At 43.4% G+C, this 23,701-nt stretch overlaps 1 protein-coding gene across 4 annotated transcripts in view; it reads right to left on the reverse strand.

The window, feature by feature from the left end:
- App (amyloid beta precursor protein) overlaps positions 1–23,701 on the reverse strand; it is a 231,206-nt gene that overhangs the window by 152,795 nt on the left and 54,710 nt on the right. For all 4 annotated transcript variants that reach the window (XM_006987946.4, XM_006987944.4, XM_006987945.4 and 1 more), the window contains exon 2: positions 15,917–16,084. In XM_006987946.4, the coding sequence (XP_006988008.1) occupies positions 15,917–16,084 (168 nt within the window). The remainder of the gene's footprint in view (positions 1–15,916; positions 16,085–23,701) is intronic.

Here is a 23,701-nt window from a genome sequence, read left to right on the forward strand (position 1 = left end):
CAAATTATGTTTACAAACTGACGGGCGGGAGAAGGGACCTTCCAGCTTCCATTGCTCACAGACCGTCATCAGACAGATTCCTAGGATAATATCTGGTGCCGCGGGCCAGTAAATAATTCAACTCCCAGTGTCTAAGCAGGAAGACTTGCAGACTGACAAACTAAAACAGTGAATGTGTGGCTCTCCCTTGAGATTACCAGAGCTTCAAATGGTGATCAGCCAGCCCGTGGATTTCCAGTTCCATCCACAAAATCGAGGAGACACGTGTGACTCTCCAGGCTTCTCCATTTCCCTCCATCTTACTGACGGCAGTGCTCATATGCAGGAAGATGTGGAGATCATAAAACCTGAACTGCATAAAGACCACGCAGTTTGTCTGTTTCCTTAATTAATAAGATGGCCACAGTAACGTCAACCTGACTCAGTCACTTTTACTCAAGGAGGAAGAATTATTAATTTGGAGTTGCCTAAGAGAAAAAATATTTTGCTGGTCTAAAGACCAGGAAGTTTATTTAAAGGGATAAAGACTATATATAAAAAAAAATAAAGCAATAGATTTCCTTTTAAAGTACTGAACGGCAAATCACATTGACGATTGTATAAAAGAACAAAGCCCAACAAAGCAAACCAGACACACACACACACACACACACACACACACACACACACACACACCACACACACACACACACACACACACACACACACACACACAATGAAACACTTATATTTTTAAAAACTACCCAAAAAAATCTGAATGTTTAAGTATCTCCAGTAGAAGTCTATAGAGACAATAATGCATTTTTATGATTATGTATGAAGTCATAGTCTCAGTCAAGAATTAAAAATTAAATGGTGCACACGGTGGTGCATGCCTTCCATCTCAGCACTTGGAAGGGTCTCTGTGAGTTTGAGGCTAGTGAGCTCCAGGGCAACCAGGGATAAGAAATAGGACTTTGTCTCAAAAAAAAAAAAAAATAGAAAATGAATTACAATACATAAATGACCTTGTAACAATAACTTCCTAACTTTTCACCAATATTTAATCACAAGGAAGAGCTCAATATTTAATGTTTTCTTGTGGCACGGTAAATTTTAATAAAGGAAGTAAAGATGCCGTGTGTGTGTGTGTGTGTGTGTGTGTGTGTGTGTGTGTGTGTGTGTATTATGTGTGCATATGCAGTCCTGTATGTGAATGCTGACACATGCTTGCTGTGCCACATGTGTAGAGGTCGGAGAATAACTTTGGGTGTCAGTCCTCAATTTCCAAATATTTTTTGTAAAATACGCATGTACTTTACAAGCAAAATATGCATTGTTAGTGGGACAATGGTCACTAATGATGTTCTTCTACCAGAATGGTAGTACAAAAGACATGAATAAATCCTTAGTCTCAGTCCTTTCTTTTCTACAATATTTTCTGTGTAAAGTTACTTTCTTGATTAAAATAAGGGGACTTGGGGTGTGTGTGTGTGTGTGTGTGTGTGTGTGTGTGTGTGTGTGTGTGTGTAAAGATGTCTCAGCAGTTAAGAGCATTTGTATCTTTCAGGAAACCCAGGTTCAGTTCCCAGTATCAACACAGTAGCTGGAAACCAACTATAGCTCCAGTTTGGGGCATCCAATGCCTTCTTCTGATGTGAAGTCACTGATTGTAAGTGGTGTACATACATACCTACATGCAGACCAAACATCCATACACATAAAATAAAATTTTTAAACATTTAAATACAAGTCTTTGAAAGACCACATTTGTCTAAAGAAAGGCCAAAGCTAGGCCTGTGTCAGCTACTTGAACAAGCAACTATGCCCAGGTCCTACTGGTCCTAAGCTACAGAGCAGTCACTGTATGAATACACTCACTGTGTTTCAAGTACATTCTCACATACAATCCCATTCACCATGCCACCAACGTCCTCCAGCCCTCCCCGGTCTGACACAATGTGATTGTGCTTCAATAATCATCACGGTGTGCCTGGTGGTGTACACTCACTGGTACTGCCTCCCTGCTATCCAGACACTTTACGAAAGGGCAGGAACACAATTCTTCACGGCGCAGTCACCCTATGATGTTCGCATTCTCTATCACTGACTTTAAAGCTTTCTTTCAAGAGGCTGCACACCAGTCCTCTCATGGTGGAGGGCATTTGGCTACCACATTTTACCTCCACAGCTCCGTCTCCATAGCTACCTGGTGCCAGACCAAAGCAAGTTGTAACTGCATCCTCTCTCTCACGAGTTCTGAATATACATACAGGCTTCCTGAATATACATACAGGGTGATGTGGATACTTGGTTGGGCGTTAGGATAAGCCCAAGCAAAGCATGCAAAGGCAAATCTAGGCATCTGGATGATGCTGTTGATCCAGGAAGGAAAACAGGAGGAGGTGCAGAGAGAAAAAAGCTGCCACAGCGTGAGGCAATCCGAAGAGCTGAGCCTCTAAGCCTCTGAAACTCAAAGCAAGGGCATTCAGATTCGAAGAAATGCAGCTTTTCAATATCCCTTTTTCAAATCTAATAAAAACTAGCTTTGTGTTCCTTATAGTTGAACAGAAACTAAGGAAATGGTCCAGTCCACTTGTTTGCTGGTTCCGCAGAAGCCCTTCCTTGAATCCTTCTGTTTCCACAATCAGACCACTTCATCCCATGACTGCTGTCACTCCCAGTGCCTGACAACTGACTGCGTGGACACCTATCCTGCTGGAATATATGCTCCTTGAAGGCAGGAGCCATGGGCTGCAGTTTGAGTCCCATTCTCCCCCCTACACACACACACACACACACACACACACACACACACACACACACACACAAACACACTATGCCAGCACAGTAAATGTCTGACAAAATATTTAACATTATTTTTGGTTAAGGTCTGTTTCACTACGGAAACATTCTATATGTATTAAAAGCTCCCACTGGACATCACACACCTATCTCCTAAGCACACTACTATAAACAGTTACTGGATTGTAAGCTTTTTGAGAAAAATAACCCTCAATATTGTTGTTCTTCTTTTTTTGTTTTTGTTTTTGTTTTGTTTTGTTTTTTCAAGACAGGGTTTCTCTGTGTCGTTTTGGTGCCTGTCCTGGATCTTGCTCTGTGGACTAGGCTGGCCTTGAACTCACAAAGATCTGCCTCCCGAGTACTGGGATTAAAGGCCAATATTGTTCTTCTAAACAGAGGTAGTAGGTAATACTTCTAACTGAATCTTGGGTCAAAATAGACTAACACAAGCAATACATGGCTGAAGACAGAGTGTTGGAAGAATTTAAAAGTCAGGGTTTAAGGGGGGAAAAAGGGCTCATTTACCTGGCCATAAAATTGTACCATATCTTTAGAGGCTAAAGTATCAGTACATGAAATTATTGTTTTTAATGAAAAAAGGAAAAAAATTCCAAATACCAAAAGTCAGAAAACTGATCATGTAGAAAGCATCTTGGGTTCATATTAAAAGATGATATTTGTCGATGGGCAGTGGTGGCACACACCTTTAACCCCAGCCAGCACTCGGGAGGCAGAGGCAGGCGGATCTCTGAGTTTGATGTCAGCCTGGTCTACATAGCAAGTTCCAGAACAGCCAGGGCTACACAGAGAAAACCTGCCTCAAGAAAAAAAAACAAGTCTCAGAAAAAAAAAGAAAGAAAAAAAAAAAGATGATATCGGTGGTCCATGTTTTTATTCACGGCAGTAATATCTTAAAGGACATTTTTATTTTTTTAAGATGTTAGGAATTATGCCGGGCGTTGGTGGCGCACGCCTTTAATCCCAGCACTCGGGAGGCAGAGCCAGGTGGATCTCTGTGAGTTCGAGGCCAGCCTGGGCTACCAAGTGAGTTCCAGGAAAGGCGCAAAGCTACACAGAGAAACCCTGTCTCAAAAAAAAACCAAAAAAAAAAAAAAAAAAAAAAAAAAAGATGTTAGGAATTACGTAGCGCTTTAAGTATGCACATCCCAAGCCTGCTTGTAACCTGTGATGCTTCAGAACGTTTCTGGTTACAGGTCAGTAAATGGCATTAGCAACCGCATCCATGGTTACTTGCAGAACTAGTGTAGTCCCTGCCGTTGAACTGTATCTCATTTACATGAAACCAAAGCCTGCTGGGAAAAAAACTACAGAGGTGGCCTGATCATGAGATACTTCCGTTGTCTGAAAGGAACCAACTCAACTTTTGAAAGAACGTATTCGAGAAGGAAAAAACGAAAGTGTATGATAACAGAGGGTTTCCCAAATGCCAGACATCACTGCCAACACTTCCTGGGCAGTACAAGTGTCACCCGGTACTCAGGAGTCATTGCTTCACTTCACAGAGGAGGAAACTGGGGCATTAACAACTACTGTCGGTGCCTTTTTCTAAGCACTCAGAGACCATATGAACAGCACGTTTTCAGCTTCATAAACTTTCGGTGTGTAGGCCAGAGACGGGTGTGTGGAAGAGAATACATTCTTGTTTCCAGATTTAAATGACACACTTTAAAGTTGCTGAAACCTGATGAAAAATTGCATCTTAAATTGTTTTCGACATCAGTTCTGCTAATGAGAGGGGACACAGAAAACAGAACATCTAATTCAGTTGAGAAAGAGAAATGGAAGCCGAAAAGCCGTCTCTGCTCGCGACTTAATGAGGTGCTGAGAGGCGACAGGCAGCTGATGAAACACTTCTGCAATGTCAGGGAGGGGAGCCGGCCTGTGTTTTCACAAGGATGCCTTACATGAGGCAGGAGGCAAAATGCTGCGGGGCGAGGGTGTGATTCCCCACCATTTGGCCCAATTCTGCTTCTGGCACTGCATATTAATATGTTGTTATATTCGCACATTCACACTTGGTGCTGGAAAATGTGAAGGAACCTTGTTTGGCTGACATGTTACTGCATCTCGAAAGTGCTCAAAGTAAAAGCAAATAGGGGACGCTGAACATGTAAGGCAGGACACAAAACTAGATGTGTACACACATTGCCTAGGTCATATATGAATTTTCTCTGTTAGTTTTTACGGTCAACTTGACACAACCAAGAGTCGCTAGGGAGGAGGGAGACCCAGTGGAGGGAGTACCCAGATCTGACTGGCCTATGGTCATGTCTGTGGGGAATTGTCTTGACTGTTGATTGATGTGGGTGGTGCAACCCTTGGGCAGCAGGTTCTGGTTGTATAAGAAAGTTGACTAAACCGGGCGGTGGTGGCGCACACCCTTAATCCCAGTACTCAGGAGGCAGAGGCAGGCGGATCTCTGTGAGTTCGAGGCCGGCCTGGGCTACCGAGTGAGTCCCAGGAAAGGCGCAAAGCTACACAGAGAAACCCTGTCTCAAAAAAAAAAAAAAAAAGAAAAGAAAAAAGAAAAAAGAAAAAAAAAAGGAAAGTTGACTGAGCACCAGCCAAGGGGAGCAAGCCAGTAAGCAGTGATGTTCCAGGGGTTTCTGCTTCAGATCCTATGGGAGTTCCTGCCTTGACTTCCCTCAGTAATGGAGTGTGACCTGGAAGTGTAATATGAAATAAACCCTTTCTTCCCATAGTTGGATTTGCTCAGTGTTTTATCACAGTGACAGAAGACCAACAAAGACATACACTCTCATTTTAATTTTTATTTTACAATATTTAAACTGACTTCATCTCTTTTATCCCTAAGTCCCAAGCAATCCTTGAATCTCAACAGACCACTAATGAATAACATATACCCTTACTCACATACAGAAATTATGATCCATCTATTCAAAATCTGCTCCACTTAATAGGAATTCTTAGACCTTTTAAATACCAAATCTATGGTGATCATGTGCTTACGATTTGGGGTCAGTTTTGAGCTTCCAAAGCTGGAAGAACAAAACAAGTACACTCCGGTCATAGCTAGCTTAGGCTGCCAACTTCAAACGAATGTAGGAACTCGAGGAGAGGGGACTTCCATTAACACTGTGCCTTCATCGCACTGGCTGTGGGCATGTTTGTGGGGCATTTTCTTCATTGTTCATTGATACAGGAGGACCCTGGGCACTGTGGGCAGTACCATCCCTGGGCAGGTGGGCCTGGGCTGGAACAAGCCAGCCAGTAATCAATGCTCCTCCATGGCCGCTGCTTCAGTTCCTGCCTCTAGATTCCTGCCTTGGTTTCCCTTGGTGATGGAGTGTGACCTCTAAACTGAAATAAGCCCTTTGCTCCCCAAGTTGCTTTGGGTCATGCTGTTTATCACAGCCGACAGAAAGCCAACAGGACAACCTGGAAAGATAGATAGTTAGGTTGACAAGAACAATCTGTTTAATCTTTCAACAGTTTTGTTTCATATTACTGAAGAATGACAAGGAAAGGAGAAATAGCCCTTCCTGGGAATCTCATGTTTGGTTACATACTAAATCTTAGAGTGGGAATTTAGGGAAAGGAATAGCTGTGTTAAATCCACATATCAAGGTTTTCTTTTCTTTTCTTTTTTTGTTGTTGTTTTGTTTTGTCTTGTTTTGGTTTGGTTTAGTTTGGTTTGGTTTTTTGAGACAGGGTTTCTCTGAGTAGCCCAGGCTAGCCTCGAACTCTGCCTCCCTGGTGCTGGGATTAAAGACATGCACCACCACACCCAGCTCAAGCTTTTTTCTTTTGGTCCCCCGGGGGTGTACTTTGTCCCGCAGCAGCCCTGTTAATTACAGATTAAAGCAACCGCTCATTTTGAGGAACAAGGTTAAGGGTATCACAGACATGGTTAGCGGTGGAAAAGAACTTACTTAGGAACACAAGAGCATGTGCCCATAATCTAATAGCAGAGGAGATAAACAAAGCCAATCGCGTCCATCTAACTGCCCACACTTGAAACTTTTTTCCCATCCTCAGCAGCCTCCAGAGGCTGGTTCCATGTGGATGCTCTCCCAGAGCAAACAGCACCTTCAGGAAGCCCTGTCTAGCTGGAACTCTGCATGGGGTGCAGATGGGAGCAGGGTAAGATCCGGGCTGTATATGATTTCTCATGTAACTTATATCAACTGGCTTTTATACCATCTGGCTGCCTCAGCTATGGAGTAAGGACACACTCTTGAGACAGGACAGGCACTATTCCTGGTTTGTCCTGAATCACATAACTCATGGACTGTATCTCCGGATCACTGCAAAATGTGGAGAATGGATGATCTCTCACATCTATTTTCTCACCTCTGTTTATGAGTTGAATTCTCTTCCCAGTCAGGCTACCAGTGGAAACACGCTATTAAAATGTCCCACCAGGAAGTACTCATCCTAACACATCCCATGGCTCCCGTTCGCCAGAGATTTAGATCTCGCGTCTCCACATCTACCATCAAGGCCCTCTGTGCTATATCCCATGGTCTCCATTTTCTAGATTTCATTCTCAACTTGATGTAACCATGTGTATTTGCACTCCTTGTCAGCCAGGAAAGGCAATACTTGACACGAAATCCTATTCTTGGTGGCCTTTGGTGGCCTGAATTAAATACGAAGACATAAAGCCTGGAGATGTAGAACTGAAGCACTCTGTCTCTTTTCCTTCTCACACCCTGACACCTTTGGTGTGAATGAAACAATGTTTTTCACAAATCTCATTTCACCGTAAAGGAGTGCACTGAAACCTAACAAGTCTCGTTTCTTTTTGTTCTTACGCTTTAATGTTTTGCAAGGGGATATCACTCCCAAGCTTTGATCTCTTTTATCTTTAATGCTTTTTACATTTCTACATGTATGCATTGATTGTACATGGCACTCTGATTCATAAAGGGTTCTCACACACGTTTACACATTACAGTGAGGTATCCCCTCCTTCCCCTCCCCTCTCCTCGACCCTACACCACCCCTCAGTTCTCTTTCCTCTCTAGACACTTTACTTCTACCGTCATGTTATACAGACAGACATGATTGCACGTATCTGTGTAATGCGTAGGAGCCACAGATAGAAAACACCTAATATCTGTTTCTCTGAGACTTTATATCTAGACATTTCTTCAGCCAAATGTCTCTAATAGCTCATTAGGGCAAATGGCTGTTTTTATGTAGTTAAACTAATTGTAAGCAATTTATGAAGTTACAGTCAAGTTGTTGGTTCTGTTGTTTGTTGTGTTGTTTTTGTTTGTTTTTCCATAACATCAGCACTCTTTGCTTCTGATATGGACCAGAGAAAAGGCTATTTCCCCCCTACCTAAGAGTCACAGAAGGTAATTGAAGGGTTCACAACGCGGTTACATTTACTGGGCGGACACTTCCGCCTAGCCATTTCCGCATCAAAAGCGTCTTTCGTAGCTAGGATACCCGGTGGGCCCGGATATCTCCGCCTAGCAAGTTCCGGGCCAAGGGGTCTCGCGTGATCAGAGTCCCGTGGCATTGCATGGTCATGTAAGCGCGCAACATGATCATGTGATCTACGCACATGCGTAGAGTAGTTGACGTGACCTGGCCACGCCCCCAGCCGGTTTTAAAAGTCCGGCGCGATATTCCCCACTCTTCTCCACGCACGTGTCTCTCCCACAGGCCTGCACACTTTCTGTCCTTTGTTTTCTAATAAACTCTATAAGCGGATTCTGTCGTGTTTCGTGACGTTTCCTTGCAAGGGGTAAGAACACAACGCAGGCAGAAAACTAACAGTAATAATAGCTGCACGTTTACTATGATCATTTATTGTTGCAGCCTAGCTGAGCATTGAAAGCCGCACTGTGTTTTCCTCTCTACTGCCACAGGTCTATCACTTCTTTGTTGGGTAAATAAAATGAGGGCCAATCTGCACACCCCCCCACACTCTTATCTAAAAACTTTAAAACTGTTAACAGTGGAAAGAAATGGTTCATCAGAAGGGAACCACAGGTGCCACTGTTGGGAAGGCTCCCTCAGGATAGAAAAGGATGCCTCTGCCCACCCCACTCCAGTCTCATGCCAACAAAAGCCATCTATATAAGCATTACCAAATGATGCTTCAGGTTGCCAGATCAAATGCTTTGTGAATCACAGCCTCTAGAAATGTCACTCTCAGCAGCACCCTGGGTCTCTAGTGCCTGTGCCTACAGGAGGCATAATAGGGTCCTGGCTGAAGTGCGACAGTAATACCACACCCTGGGCAACTTAAACAATGGAAATGTATTTTGTCACAGTTCTGGAAGGTGACAAGACCAAGGTGCCATGCATGCTAGTGAGGACTTTTTTCTATTTTCTTGCTGCATTCTCATAGTCAAGAGATCTGTCTCTCCAGTGTTTCTTTCTCTGAGGATAAGGCATCAGTACCACCCAGAGGATTCCACCCTCCTGACACCATCAACACCATCATCTCTGAATGGCCCAATCTCCAAACCCTATCCAAAAAAGTTGGCCTAAACTATGTATGAACCACGATAACGCAGAACCTTTTAGTTGGTTAACAGTATTCAATACATATTTTATAAGGAATGAAGCAAAAATCTACATGAAATTAATAAAAAGCATAACTGAAAATGAAGGAGGACCATGTACTTCAACAATGAGTAGAAGAACTACTATGACTAGGAAACAGAAGGGAATATTATAGGTACCAAGCATTTGAAAGGCTGGATAAACACTTGGCTAAAACAAGCATGCAAATTAGACCATGCTTTCAAAACTATTTTCTCAATCAAACTTCATAAGGTCTTATATATAACTAGGAATAGATGTAAAGTATTCAGTTATTACTGTTTCTCCTGAGTCTTGTCCTTGATTAAGGATAGCACCAAAGAAACCAAAGGGACCAAAATGCCACTATTAATGATTTCCAAAGCAAATCAATGGCAGGGAATATAAGTCAAGAGGATTGGGAGAGAACAAAGGACACAGACTAGCTAATTCCCCATTGTAGTGGTCTGAATAGGTGCAGCCCACGTAGACTCATGTGTTTGAATGCTTGGCCCACAGGGGGTGGCACTATGAGAAGGTGTGGCCTTGGAGTAGGTGTTGGCTTGTTGGAGGAAGTGTGTCACTGTGGAGGCGGACTTTGAGGTCCCATACATGCTCAAGCTATGCCCAGCACAGAGCGTCTCACCTTCAGCTCCCTTCAGATCAAGATGTAGAACTCTCAGCTCCTTCTCAAACACCATGTCTGCCTGCATGCTGCCACATGTCCCACCATGAAGGTAAGAGACTAAACCTCTTGAAACTGTGAGCCAGCCCCAATTACATGTTTTCCTTTATAAGGGTTGCCTCGGTCATAGTGTCTCTTCACAGCAATAAGAACCCTAACTAAGACACCTATCAAAGAATCAATATTAAACCACTACACTTTAATTTAATTTAAAGCTGGAGCTAAGCACCAACAAACAGTTAAATGCATCTTTAAAAAACAAAAATATATTTAGCAGGAAAGTTCAAATGGTTAGCAAAAGGTCAAAAAGGAGGTCACAGTCATGAGTTCAGCCCTTCTCGTCTACCCTAAGCTCAGAGGGCTAACAGCTGCCTGCCTCTCTGATGCAGCAGATTGCTTCTACAACATCTGTTTTAGTCATGAGCGATTACAGTACACACATCAAATAAATTCACCATTATCAGGAGGAAAATACCATTAAATGTTTAGCCCTGTTACTGGTAAGGAGTAGGGATTGTTTCTCTCTCTCTCTCTCTCTCTGTGTGTGTGTGTGTGTGTGTGTGTGTGTGTGTGTGTGTGTGTGTGTGTGTGTGTATGTGTTATGTATATACACATATGTTCATGTGTGTGTGGTGGCCAAAGGACAACTTTGGGTGTCAATCATCAGGTGCCATACATCTTTTTTTTTCCCTTTGAGACAGGGTTTCTCACTAGCCTACAAAGCTCCAAGTAGGACAGACTGACCAGCTACCCGTCTCTGTCTCCCCAACAATGAATCCCAATTGCACTCCACATCTAGCTTTTCTACTGAGTTCTGGGGGTGGAACTCTGCAAGCACTTTATTTATCAAGCCATCTCTCCAGGCCTTTCCATAACATTTTAAAGGAATCTGCGCAATGACAGATGCCAATAGAAGACCACCTTTACAGTACTAAGCAAAATCATTGGCAATGACTAATTAAGGCAAAGGCCACCAAAATAATGATAATAATAATAACCTAATAAGTTAAATAGGAATCAGAATGTTGGGGAAAGGGTTGGCTGTAAACAAGTCCCATTGAAAAGAACCTATGACATAGAAATCACACCAACAGACAGATCTTAAGATTATAACTTAGAAAAATACAAAAATAATATAATTTAACAAAATGATAAGCAGAGGATGTAGAGAATTGTCGAGAGTATTATTTTCCTTCTTATTCCAAGCAACGAGTCAATCAACGTCATTTAAAATATAAACATGGAGTTAAAGGAGGAATAAAGGCAAAAGAAATGTGTTCTAGCAACATAAAAAAAACCAAATTCAGATCCATAAATGAAAGCTATTCATTATAAATAACAGGAGAGCTACAATGTGGGGAGTGGCAGGGAGACCCTAAAATACCAATAAGGAATCTTGTAGGCAATGTCAAACTCCATTTAAAGGTCATGAGTGATCATCTCCACCCACGCTCCCATTTTCCCAGTGCTATCTGAAGTCAAGACCCAGTGTGGACCCCATCCAGCACTCCCAGCCAAAACAATTGCCCTAGTCTGTACCCACTGTACACAGGACCACGGAAGCCATTCTATTTGGCCTTGTGTGTTCCTCTCTGTCTACTGTTAGCAGCCACTTTTCCATGCCTTGTGGGCTGCCAGACCACACAGCCACATGAGTAAGTACCCTGGTGCAGGTGCCAAGTCCCTGTGTGGTCAACGTGAAGCCACTCAGAATCCCTCCTCCCTGGAACTACAATGCACAACAGCAAAACAAAGTTGGAATGTCACCCCCAGCAGCAGTGGCTGCCAGCTTTCTACCTTCCTGAGCCCCCAGGGGTGCCCATTTTTAGCAGGGGAAAGGAGTAAACACAGGACAAAGAACAGCATTAACACGGGAAATATGACTCGGGAAATTCTAGGTCTCGGTTCCCAGGCCTGCCTCCTTGGCTTTGTAAGTCACCACAGCATTTTCTCCTGAGTAAGACAAAACCTTCTCCACACACATGAGCTATTCAGTAGGTCTTGTCACTGGCCAACAGAGACTACCGAGTTAACCCTTTCTTGGAAAAGGGGACCATCCTTTGCCCTTTCCAAAACTCTCCAGACTCAACTAATAGGAGGCTCCCTTCACCTCAGGTTCTTCCGGCTCACCCCACTCCCTCTTTGGATACAGAATCTCACTACTTAGCTAAGTGTGGCCTCTAACTTGTTATCCTCTTGCCTTAGCCCCCCAAGTACTGGGAAGTACAGCTGTGTCCAACACACCACTCAGCTTCCTCCTGCGCAGACACCGGAGTTTTAGGATGGAAAGCTATTCTCATGATTTTGCTTCGGCTTCCTTTGGCTCAAGTTGCCCTCACTAAAAAGAAAGCCAACACACAAATGGAAATGGAAAAACAACACCACCAACAAACGAAAGCAAGGAGATTTTCCTTTGCCTTGGTTCGTCTCAAGCTCTCTGCCTAGTTCTTTTCTTGGACTGCACATTTATCATAACTACTTGTTTATGTCAGTCTTTCTTGTAGCAACTACTGCAATTAGACTTGCCCCTTCTATCAGTAATGCCCTGAGATTTGTCAAAACAAATGCTCTCAAAAATTTAGAAAGAAAAAAGAAAAGAAGGAAAGACAGCCATCCTGCCTAGTAAAGGCAGGTTTCTAAGCAGCCAAAGGCAGACAGATGTGGCTGTCCGGGTTCCAAAGTAGCGGGTGAAAGATGATTTAATTTGGGGGTTACATTTCCCTGACTGGTTTAGAGATAAATGGCGATTTTACAGTCCTGTAGGCACAGATACTGCTGATACTCGGACACTGTGAGTAACGCCAGGGTTTCCTGCTTCATGGAAATTATGCCAGATGATTCCTATTCACAGCCATGACAATGAAACGTGCTAAGAAACCTACCCAAGTTAACCTGGACCAGGTTTAAAAGCTTACGCTACTCTCTCTTCAATAAGTGAGCTGAAAACACTCTTTTGGCACGTGGTCATTTTGCATGAGAGGCACAAACTGACCTTGTTAAAAATTATACTTCAGTCCTTCTCCGTTTTGACCTGACTTGTGGTCTGATCATATCCTGTCTTTAGCAATTAACTTAGCTTGTCTTCGACCACGTGACACATGCTCGTTCTTATCCTGTCTCTGGCCACTTCATAGTTTTCTCTTTGTTCTCCCTAAATGTTGCAGTTCCCCAAGGTCTATTCCCCAGGCTCCTTTCCAGAAGCGTCACTAAATGGGTAAAAGGAGTAAATACTTGGCTCAGAGACAAGTTTTGCTAACAATAAAAAGCAAGGGTTGCAGGTAATAACATCACCTCTGCCCTGTTAGTCTTTATAGCCCTAAGACCATTAGGTGTGGCCCTGTTAAGAAGAGGGTCTATGTGGAGGGCATCCTTAGCATCCAGTGGTGTCTGTTTCAAAGAAGAAGACAGAACCATTGGCTCTTTCATCATCTCCATGCATTAAAATATTTTTAATAAGATTATTTTGTTTCTTTTAAAGATTCTTTTTACATTTACTTATTTTACAGCATGCGTATGTTTTGCCTGCACGTATGTATATGTACCAGACATGTGCCTGCTGCTCATGCAGTCCACAAAATGGTATCTGATCTCCTGGAACTGGAGGTATCCATGGTTCTGAGGCACCACATGAATGCCTGGAATCGAACCTGTGTCTTCTGAAAGAGCAACAAGTGCACTAAGCTGCTGAGCCACCTCTCTATTCCTCTCCTCTGTTCTTTTGGGACAAGATCTCACTGTATGGCTAAAGGCTGAGCAGTGAGCCACCAAACCCTGTTGGAAAGCTGTGATTTAAAGGCTTCAAAGAACTCTCAGTCAAAATCACCAGTAATGTTCTGAGGGGCAGTCTGTTGGGACTCCCAACTCTCTTTCCCTCTTGTTTCTTGGATGACAGGATCGTGAATTGATGACAGCCCCGTCACTGTGGCATGGGACAAGGCAAGGGTACTGCTGAGTGGAACTACAGACAAGTATAAAGGGGTGAATTCAACTTTAATCCCATATAGTTTCCTTGTAACATCCTTGTGACACCCTTAATAGGTACTCACAACATACTCATTTCAAAATAAAACCTATATTTTAGGTCTTTATTAAAGTTAAATTTCTGAAATATGGCATTTGTCTTAACAGCATACACCTGACTGGCCACATTTCAAGTCTCAGGCTGTACCCATGGCTGGTGCTACCATGCAGGTGAAACATGGGGATGGGAGACTCCATCACACAAGGTGTTTGCAATGTTCTCTACACGGATGTAGAACAGGGCTAACTCTGAAATTCATACCTAGTCTCTCCTCTTCTTCAAAAATTAAGCCAATAAACAGGTTCAGTGACCTTTCATTGTTATAGAATGAAGACCAAATTCATTAAAATGGCTCAAAACACCCTGCTAGTTTAGCTGTTTCTAATCCAGTGGGCAAAATCAGATGAATGATACAAAAACTGCAAAAGGCAGGAAATGGCCAAGGGACTTTACCCTGTTCCTCTCCCATGGCTACCCATCTAGAGTGGGAAAAAGCTCTCTGTGGCTCGGCACCACACAAACCACAGACAAAAACAGAAAATGAAGCTACCCAGGCATCACTGGGCTCTCTAAGTGTAGCAGGAAGTAAGGGCTGTTTCCAGAGTCAAGGAAAGCAATTTTTGTAGGACCAATATTCAAAGGTTTAAAAACGTGGTTATTTGTGGAAAACCCAGGTTTAGATGATGATTCACAGATGCCAGCAGCCATTCACCAGAAAAAGACAAACGTCTACATCATAAATTGAGAGTGTGTCTCAGTCTTTCTTAAAAATCTATTGGGAGAGTAGTTGCTAGCACTTTGGAAGCTGGGGTAGGTAGTTAAAGGGCACAAAGAGGTAACTAGCTGGAGAGAGAACTTCTAAGACCGTATAGCACAATAGGACAAGTGGTTGACAAATGTTGATTGTTTCAAAAGAGCTAGTGAAACAGGAAAAGGAAATGGAAACCGGGCATCTCTAGTCCAAACATGAAATCTAAAATGTTCCAAAATCAGACACATCTTGAGAACTGCTCAGAATCTATATGCGGAAGATTTCCATCTGATCTCGTGGGACAGGCTACAGCCCAACCCTAGGAACTCTAAAATTACTACATAAAATGACCTTCAGGCTGTGTGTGTGAGGCATACAGGAAATAGGTAAGAATTTCATATTCACTTGGGGATCATCCAGAAAGCAACTAACTCATCATGAACATTCAAATATTTCAAATTCTCTGCGATCCAAAATACTCTTAGCCCAAGCATTTCAGATAAGGAAACCTCAATCTCTACTTCCAGTCCCCATATGGTGACTCACAACTGTACTTTGGTAACTCCCATTCCAAGAACTGTAACAACCTCTTCTGGCGCCTCCTTGGGTACCTCACATGTGGTGCACAGATACACATGCAGGCAAAACATCCTCGTACGTGAAATAAAGTTATTTTAAAAAGTATAAAAATGTGCATCAACAAGAGATGAAGCAGAAGTGATCTTTTAGTGTACTTTTTACACATCAGTATGAATGTTTATTTTAAAGATACAATATGAAGAGAGAAAAAAAACTAGAAAAATATTAACAGTTATAAATGAACTAAAACATATCAAAGTGCTTGAGCAAAGAAGAAAAAAATTAATTCTAGCACTTTAACCAAAATACTTCCTTTATTGCACAGTCATAGTAGAACACATTAAACTAAGAAAACTTAAAGTTTACCCAGTTTATTGATGATCGTAACAGCACAATTTGTAAATTGTGCAAATTGTAAGGGAGAGCAAATACATATTAATGGTACAGTGGATCATTAGGAACCAAGATTTTTACTACTAGAGAGAAAATACATATAAAATCTAGGAATTCATATTTTTAATGAACGCATGTGACCCAACAAGAACAGCGTCTCCCACACAGGACTTACCTCCTGGCAGTACTGCAGGATGCCCTCCTTGGTGCCGATGCAGGTTTTGGTCCCTGATGGATCTGACTCCCACTTTCCATTCTGCACATTCATGTGCATGTTGAGTTTGCCACAGAACATGGCGATCTGGGGTTCTGCCAGTAGTCCGGCATTGCCGTCAGTGGGCACCTGAAAGAATAAATAAGTCCTAGTTAGTAACAGAATCCACAGCTCCAAGAAGAACAGGAAATGGGGCGGCAACACCTTGAAATCCCTGTGCTTCAGCGTTATCGGGTTGAAAAACATACATGCTGCAGACACAGGAACAACCCAAAAGACAGTGCATTCTTTAACACCGGAGTATTTAAAGGAAGGCATTAAGAATATTGAAGGACATTGTTCATTCAAAAATCCTTTTTTTTTTCCCCATAGAAGATTGTGCAACATCTGTTGAAAGCTCCCAACAACAAAGAGGGGTTTCCAAAATAAATATAACACCGTGGAAGAATCCACATTCTCATAAGCTGCAGTTGCTCACCCAGCACAGTGCCAGTCCCTGCTTGATGACCAGGCCTGGAGGTGACACTATGTGGTGCCACTTCTCAGCACTGACAGCAGGATGCTACCAGTGTGCCTCACTACTGAGCAAGTAGCTATCCAAGGGAGTTTTTGTTTGGTTTCTTTTGAGACAGGGTCTCTCTATGCAGCCTTAGCTTTCTTGGAATTCACTGTGGAGACCAGGCTGGCCTCAAACTCCTCGAGATTCACTTGCTTCTGCCTCCCGAGTGCTGGGATTACAGGCATGTGCCACCATGCCCAGTTTGTATCTGAGTTTTTATTAGAAAATTACACTGGAGAATTAGCCATTTAGGAATGTCCTAAATTGCAATCTTTTGGCCTTCAGCCTCCAGTGCTAGGGTCACAACTGTACCACCCTGACCAGTTGGACAAAAAAAAAGATTAAATGGGAGTGCTGAAAACTGTCCCATCTCATCCAAAAGGTTCTGCAAGGGATGAAAACTAAATCCATGCAAGGAAAAGAATTACCTAGAAACCAAGGAATCAAAAGAAGATCCAATGTCATTCCTCCCAAGTGAAACCCCTGCTGAGGAAACTGAGCTGTACCCCAGACTCAAGTTCCCCCAGCAGCCACTCCCACAGCCCCTTCCTGGGTGATTCTTGAGTTAATCTCAAAAATTAATAGGATAAAAGAAAGAGAGAAAAGAAAAAAAAAATCAAGCTGCCTGGATGGAGAGATTTCGGTTTAAGACAATTTTCTCCACAGAAACGTGACATGGACCAAACATCTGTCCCAACATCTGCACGTCGGGTATCTTGTCTGCCCACAACAGAGGATTTGTGTCTTTCACCAAACAGATAACAAATAAGCAGACTCTGGACTGAACTTGTGGAAGGAAAGGATGTGGCAACCTGTCTACATTAATCTGTGTCTCTCTAGCACCAGGTGCTTAGGTCCTCCAAACAGCAGCTGAGGCCACAAGGTCAGACCATCCTATCTACAGAGCAGCCTTGACCCCCCCCCCAACACTTCCATAGGAGCCCCCTGCCATCTCCCACCACTGCCAGGAAGCTAAAAGTCTCAACCTCCACCAGATGCAAAGTCGTGCCCAATACAGACTGTTCTATGCACTTGACCTTAACAGTACACCTGAGGGATTATAAAGGAAATTCAATGCCTGGATCTTACAGAGCAAAATAGAAATCTTGCCAATTTTCCTGAAATAAGCAGATGGGTAATAATAACATGGCACGGGAGTTAAAGAAAGTCGAATCACATTCAGACGCCTGTGGGTGAAGCCCTGGAGTGGAGGTTAAGGTGAGGTGTGCAAACCTCATTATATTCCCCACTGTGCTTTATTCTGTCCACTCTCAGCAGACCTGGGCATCTTATCCCTAACTAAAGAGAAGTTACAGGACACTTAATTTACCAAAGTTGGTGGATAATTTATCAAAAGAATCTCATGGTCAATTTCAGAATCTCCCTGCACCTCTATTTCCTCACAACCTCTTCACGACCCCAGGTCAGGCATGGGTGCCACCCTAGCGAATGCACATGCAGGAGATGCCGTTCCTTCTTCCAAGAAAATTTAAATGACACGTTCTCTCCAGTGATTGTCAAGCCCAAGAAAGTCCCCATGATCCTTCCCCCTTCTTGGTAATCACGACCATGTGCATCGCGCCCCTTCTCACCACGCATTACAGTTTGTCAAAGCATGTCGGAAATGGTGACACGTGACTTCCAAAGCAAGGTCATGACACTAAGGTTCACTCTTTGTTGGGCACTAGTAGGAAGCTCAGACCTCCTGCAGAGCCACACCAGCAAGCCTTGGAAACAGCCCGCACCTCAATGACCCCATCTGCCTGCAGCCATGGCCGACAAGAAGAGTGCAGCTTCAAGAGACATCCAGAGCCAGAAGCACCTAGAACATACCCCTAAGTTCCTTACTCATGGAAACTGAAACAAGAAGGTAACTTCTTGTTGTTTTAAGCGATTAAGTTTGAGGTGACCTGTCACACAGCAAGACACACTAACACATTTGGCTTTTCTCCATCTCCTCACTAATAGCCTCTGAGTTCCTTTACTGAACACAAGCAAATGAGAAATAAAAAACCCTTCCTCACTTCCCTCCACAGGATTGCCCTCCAGAGTAGGGGGTCGGAGAGCTTCCTGAAAAGGCCAGACAGTGTGCACTTAAGGCTTGTGGGCCAGTTTCTTTGGTGACTGTAAAACCTCATTGCTATAGGCCAGACACAGCCTTAAACAACACGCAAAGGGACAGGCATGGCCTTTGCCATGAACACCTCTATTCACAAAGAAGGCAGTAACTCAATCCACCTCCCTGCCGTCCGTCTGCACTTCTTTCACTGCTCAGAACCTTTAATCGTCTTGTGATTTAAACACCGACTGCCAACATTTTCCACTTGCTTCTTTAAATTTGATTCTGTGTATGTGAGGGTAAGGGGTGTGTGGACACTTGCCCTGGCGCATGCGTCGAGGTTCAAGAACAACCTGCAGGTGAGTCTTCTCCTTCCATCGTGTGGTTCCCAGGAAACCACACTTAGGCTGTCAGACTTGGTTGGTACCTTTACCGGCTGAGCCACCTTGCTGGCCCATTCACTTGGGTCTTAAGCCCCTGGAATCTGGTGTACATTCTCACCACTGACCTGAATGGTCTCGAAGGTTACATATGACTCCCATCTGAAAAACCGAGGAGGCTTTTCTTAGCACCTGTCCCTACTGGCCGCCTGGTTTACCAAGGGTGAACTCTTCTCGTCACGGTGAATTATCCCGGTTCTTCTCCAATCACCCCTTTTCTGAGTCCCTATCCTCCACTTCCATCCACAGCTTAAGACATTCTTAATGATGGAGCTGCTGTTTCTCTTTTCCTTAAGAGGCCTTCACATTTTAGAAGATGCATGATTACAACAGAACACTAGCTGATTTGATGTACATCCGGGATCAAAGCATTAAGCAAGGCCTGACAGTCAAATATAAAACCATCCCAGCTTGTCCTGGATGAAGTATTTCCAGACTGGATTATTTTTTGTTTTGGTTTGGTTTTATTTTCAGCTTTTTTTAATTGACTAAATTTTTGTTCTTCAACACCTTCACACATGTATATAATGTGTTCTGTTTACTCTCGGCCTCTGTGGTAGTCTGAATAGGCATGGCCCCCATAGGCTCATAGATTTGAACGGTTGGTTACCAGGGACCGGCATTACTAGGAGGTGTGGCCTTATTGGAGTAGGTGTGGCCTTGTTGGAGGAAGTGTCACTGGGGGTGGGCTTGGAGATTTCAGATGCTCAAGCCAAGCTCAGTGTCCCTCTCCCTTCCTGCTGCCTGCCAACCCAGATGTAGAAACCTTGGTCCCTCCAGCACCATGTCTGCCTGCATGTTGCCATGCTTCCTGCCATGATGATAACGGACTGAACCTCTACACCGTAAACCAGCCCCAATCAGATGTTTTCCTTTATAAGAGTTGCCGTGGTCGTGGTGTCTCTTCACAGCACTAGAAACCCTAAGATACCCCCACCCTCTCTTATCTCCCTCCCACTTCTATCATGCCCCTTCCTCTCTACAAGCCCTTTCCTCACATGCATGCCTGTCTGCTTTGTTTTACTCCCCGTGGACTTTAAACTAACCAGGGCCACCTGTATAGCCATGGATTCGGAACTATCCACTTAGCCTCTTGGGCTCATAGTTTGGTGCAAAAATGAAGGTAATGAGTGTCCTCTTTCTCCCCTTCTCCAGCAGTCCATCAGTTACCAGCCGTTCAGCAGAGAGGTGCTGGGCCCCAGCAGCACCTCCACCATACCCCATCCCTGATTGCCCAGTGAGAGGCCTCGTACTGTGCAGACCCAGAAGATAAGCCAGTCAAGTCCTTGTCAAAAACAGGACAACTATTCATGCTACCTGGCTGTAAACTTTTTTTAAATTAAGTCTATCTAATAAATTCTGCTTCATTTTCTTAAGCCAGATTCCTGAATTTCCTTTTCTATCTTCCACACCTCTCTGTGTCATCCTTCCTCTTACCTTTACAAGTATGTATGTAGAATACACATGTATGTACTGACAAAGAGTGGTAACCTTTTCCACATCTCTTCAGATAAACTGACTAGGGCCCTGGAATTACCTAATGATGTCGTGAGCCCAACAGTGCGAGTTTAGACTAGAAAATATATGCTTTTGTTCTTTTCAGGCTCTCTACCCAAGGGGATTTAATGTTGCAGCGGTTAATCTTCATCAGCAGCTCCACTGGATTTAGAGTCTCCATGGAGACGTGACTCAGGGTGTGTCTAGGAGGGTTTTTCCACACAGGTGCAACTGAGGAGCCAAGCCCCACCCTGAACACCAACAGCATCATCCTATGGACTGGGGTCACAGGCAGAATAAAAAGGAGAAAATGAACTGATCCCCAGTCTTTATCTTCCACTTCTTCCTGCTGCCACAACTCCCCCACCATGATGGAGGGTACCCTCAAACAGAGTCAGAACCACCCCTTCCTTACTTAGGTCGGTTTCTGGCCAGCTCTTCTGTCTCAGCAACGTGAAAAGCAACTGGTACAAATATTAACAGTAAAAGTAAATACACAGAAAACACTTTAGCTGTATTTCCATAAAGTTGAACCCAGGTCAGAGCTCAGGTCAATTTAAACTCTAATTCCTCCAAAATTATAGTAAATTACTGAACTAGGAACTGTAGAAGTACTTTATATAGCATCTTGCTACCTTTCACCAATGTGTACTGAAAACAAAATACCATGTTTCTCATGGAAAACTATTTTCCCAGTCAACAGCTGTGATGTACCAACTGGAACAATCAGATCAAACACACAGACTGAACAGGAAGCCTTTCAATTCTTCCTGTAGCCCACCTACAAAGACCAGGTTTTAAGCAACACATCCTTGGCTCAGTTAATTAACACAAGACAACCCAAAGCATTCTCACCTGCGTCTGTCAAAAGGCTGGTTGCTAAAAGCAATACAGCCTCAGCATCCAGCCAAGAGGAAAGCGGCACCACCAGATAATGGGGCCACACAGAACATAACACCTTACTGTCCCCTACCAGTCCTGACAGGTTTACTCAAACCGCTTTTCCTAAATAAAGCCTTTAGGAAGAAGCTTAATAAATCCCATGCCATGTCCCACTGAGGACCCGGCAGTGTGGATATTCATGAAATTGAAGTCTTTGGATCCTAGAATATTTGCTGTCAGTTTCCGGTTCTCAGAGTCAACTAGAAGATAACGACTCCTCGCTTTCAAAGCTCTTTCCCTCCATTGAAAAGAAACAGGTGCAACGTAGTAAAGGGGGACTGTGCACAGTGGAATAACCACTCCATCTTAACCACCAGGCTACTTTTTCAGAACTGTATGGCAACACTAAGGACTAGAACCCTGTCCATAGGTGGGCCTTCATGGTTCATGCATATGTGGGAGGCGAAATATGAAAATACTGCTTGTGGCCTGTATGTCACCGGCATCCTGAAATCTGAAATACTTTCCCATGGGAAAACTGTGTCCAGTGCCAATGAACAAAATAACCAGCTACAACAGTGGGTGTTCATCCATGGCTTCAAAAGCAAGAGGCCACTTCCAGAACGCTGAGCTAGAGCAATAATGTAAATGCTACACTTAGAAACACTGCCAAACTTTCTGGAAACAAACCTTTGTCATCAGAGAAAGCAAAAAAAAAAAAAAAAAGTTTTTATTTTGTTTGTTTGTTAGTTGTTGTTGTTTTCCAAGCCATAACTCAGAGACCAAAAAAAAAAAAAAAAAAAATGCAATGGACTCGCCTAAAAGCACTGTAGCTACAAGCTGCCCTTTAATCCATGCAGCTAAAATAAAGGTAAACATACAGATTTAACTTGGACCAATCTGCGGACAATTGCTACAATTTACAATGAAGCCCAGAGGCAGCCTCTGGACCAAGTTCTCCGTCTGCCCTTCAAATAGGGTGTTCCTTTTCTCCAAGAACTTTCTCTCCTTTTCATTATCAAGATCAAAATTCCTTAGAGAGCAAGTCTGGCAGCATTCTTCACTCAGTCCCAGCTAAGAGGGGCTGGAACAAGGAGCCCTCTGTTTCCCTGGCTAAAAGGTCCAGCTTGGCAAGACAGGGCCCGGATCCATAGCTTGGCTGCATCTGTGGATTTATGCTGTTTTAAGGTCTCCGGCTAATGAAGACCATCTGGTTTCTACATCCAAGCAGGCGGTTCACTGGCCTGAATACCTCTCATGTGGTGAAATACTGGGTGCTTTTTTCTTCTTTGGGTGGGATTATTCTCGTATAAAACAGGACAGCTTCTATTTCTATTCCATCCTTGGTTTCCCTGAAGAAATGCTGTTTGCTCATCACCTGAGCACAGTTCAATTACATACCACAAAAAAAGTCTACACACCAAGTTATTTTTAAATTCAACACCAAAAACATTCTCCATTTCCATAATCACAATCTAGGAAATTTGCTTGTGGACTCCCTTTAAAGATCAATAATCATGAGCAAATTTTCACTCTCCAACCAGAGGAAAAGGAACTGTGAGGGAGGGTCTGTCTCCTTTACAGTGTCGTCCGCAGAGAACATCTGCAGTTGCTCATTTTATTACGAACATAAAACTGGAATTAAAATTAGAATCACAGAAGGGAAAGAATCTGTATAAATCATTCATGCCAACTCGAGCAGGAAAAGGCTAAGATTTCACCCACAGCCAGAGTTCCAGAGGCAGAAAAGGGGCTGTTTGTCAAGCGCTTGCTTGACATGACCAGGCTGACTCTCAAATTAAAATAGGGCTTTGCCCTGGTGTGTACATGTATGTATGTGTGGTGAGAAAGGACAGAATTGCCACTAAACCCATACAGAAAACTGAAATGGGGCAACCGTTTCTGAGCTTGAGTTCCAGCCTAGACAGGATCTGTCACAAAAGTGAGAAAGAGAGGGGAAAAAAAAAATCCTTTCAAAGGAAATGCATGTATTTTTCACTCCTGGAAACGTGTCCCTCTTTGGGAGTCACTTCCTAACAAAGCTTCAGATTCCAAGTTAGAACTCTTAAAAGGCTTTCAAAGCCTCTGTTGAAACCAAGCTCTTGAAATGGGGCTCAGCACAGGTGTTCTCAAGTTGACCCCGAACTCCATCTCATCTCAAAGCTAGTGAAGCATGCTCCCTGTAGGTGCCCAGGAGGCAATCAAGAGGTTCATCAATAGAAACGTTTGTTATTCAACACCCAGGAGATTAATAACCAACACTGAAAGCTTGCCTTATAGGTAAGCCTCAGAGAAGATGGATTAAGACA

Source organism: Peromyscus maniculatus, chromosome 12, assembly GCF_049852395.1.
Source record: "Peromyscus maniculatus bairdii isolate BWxNUB_F1_BW_parent chromosome 12, HU_Pman_BW_mat_3.1, whole genome shotgun sequence".
NCBI lineage: Eukaryota > Metazoa > Chordata > Mammalia > Rodentia > Cricetidae > Peromyscus > Peromyscus maniculatus.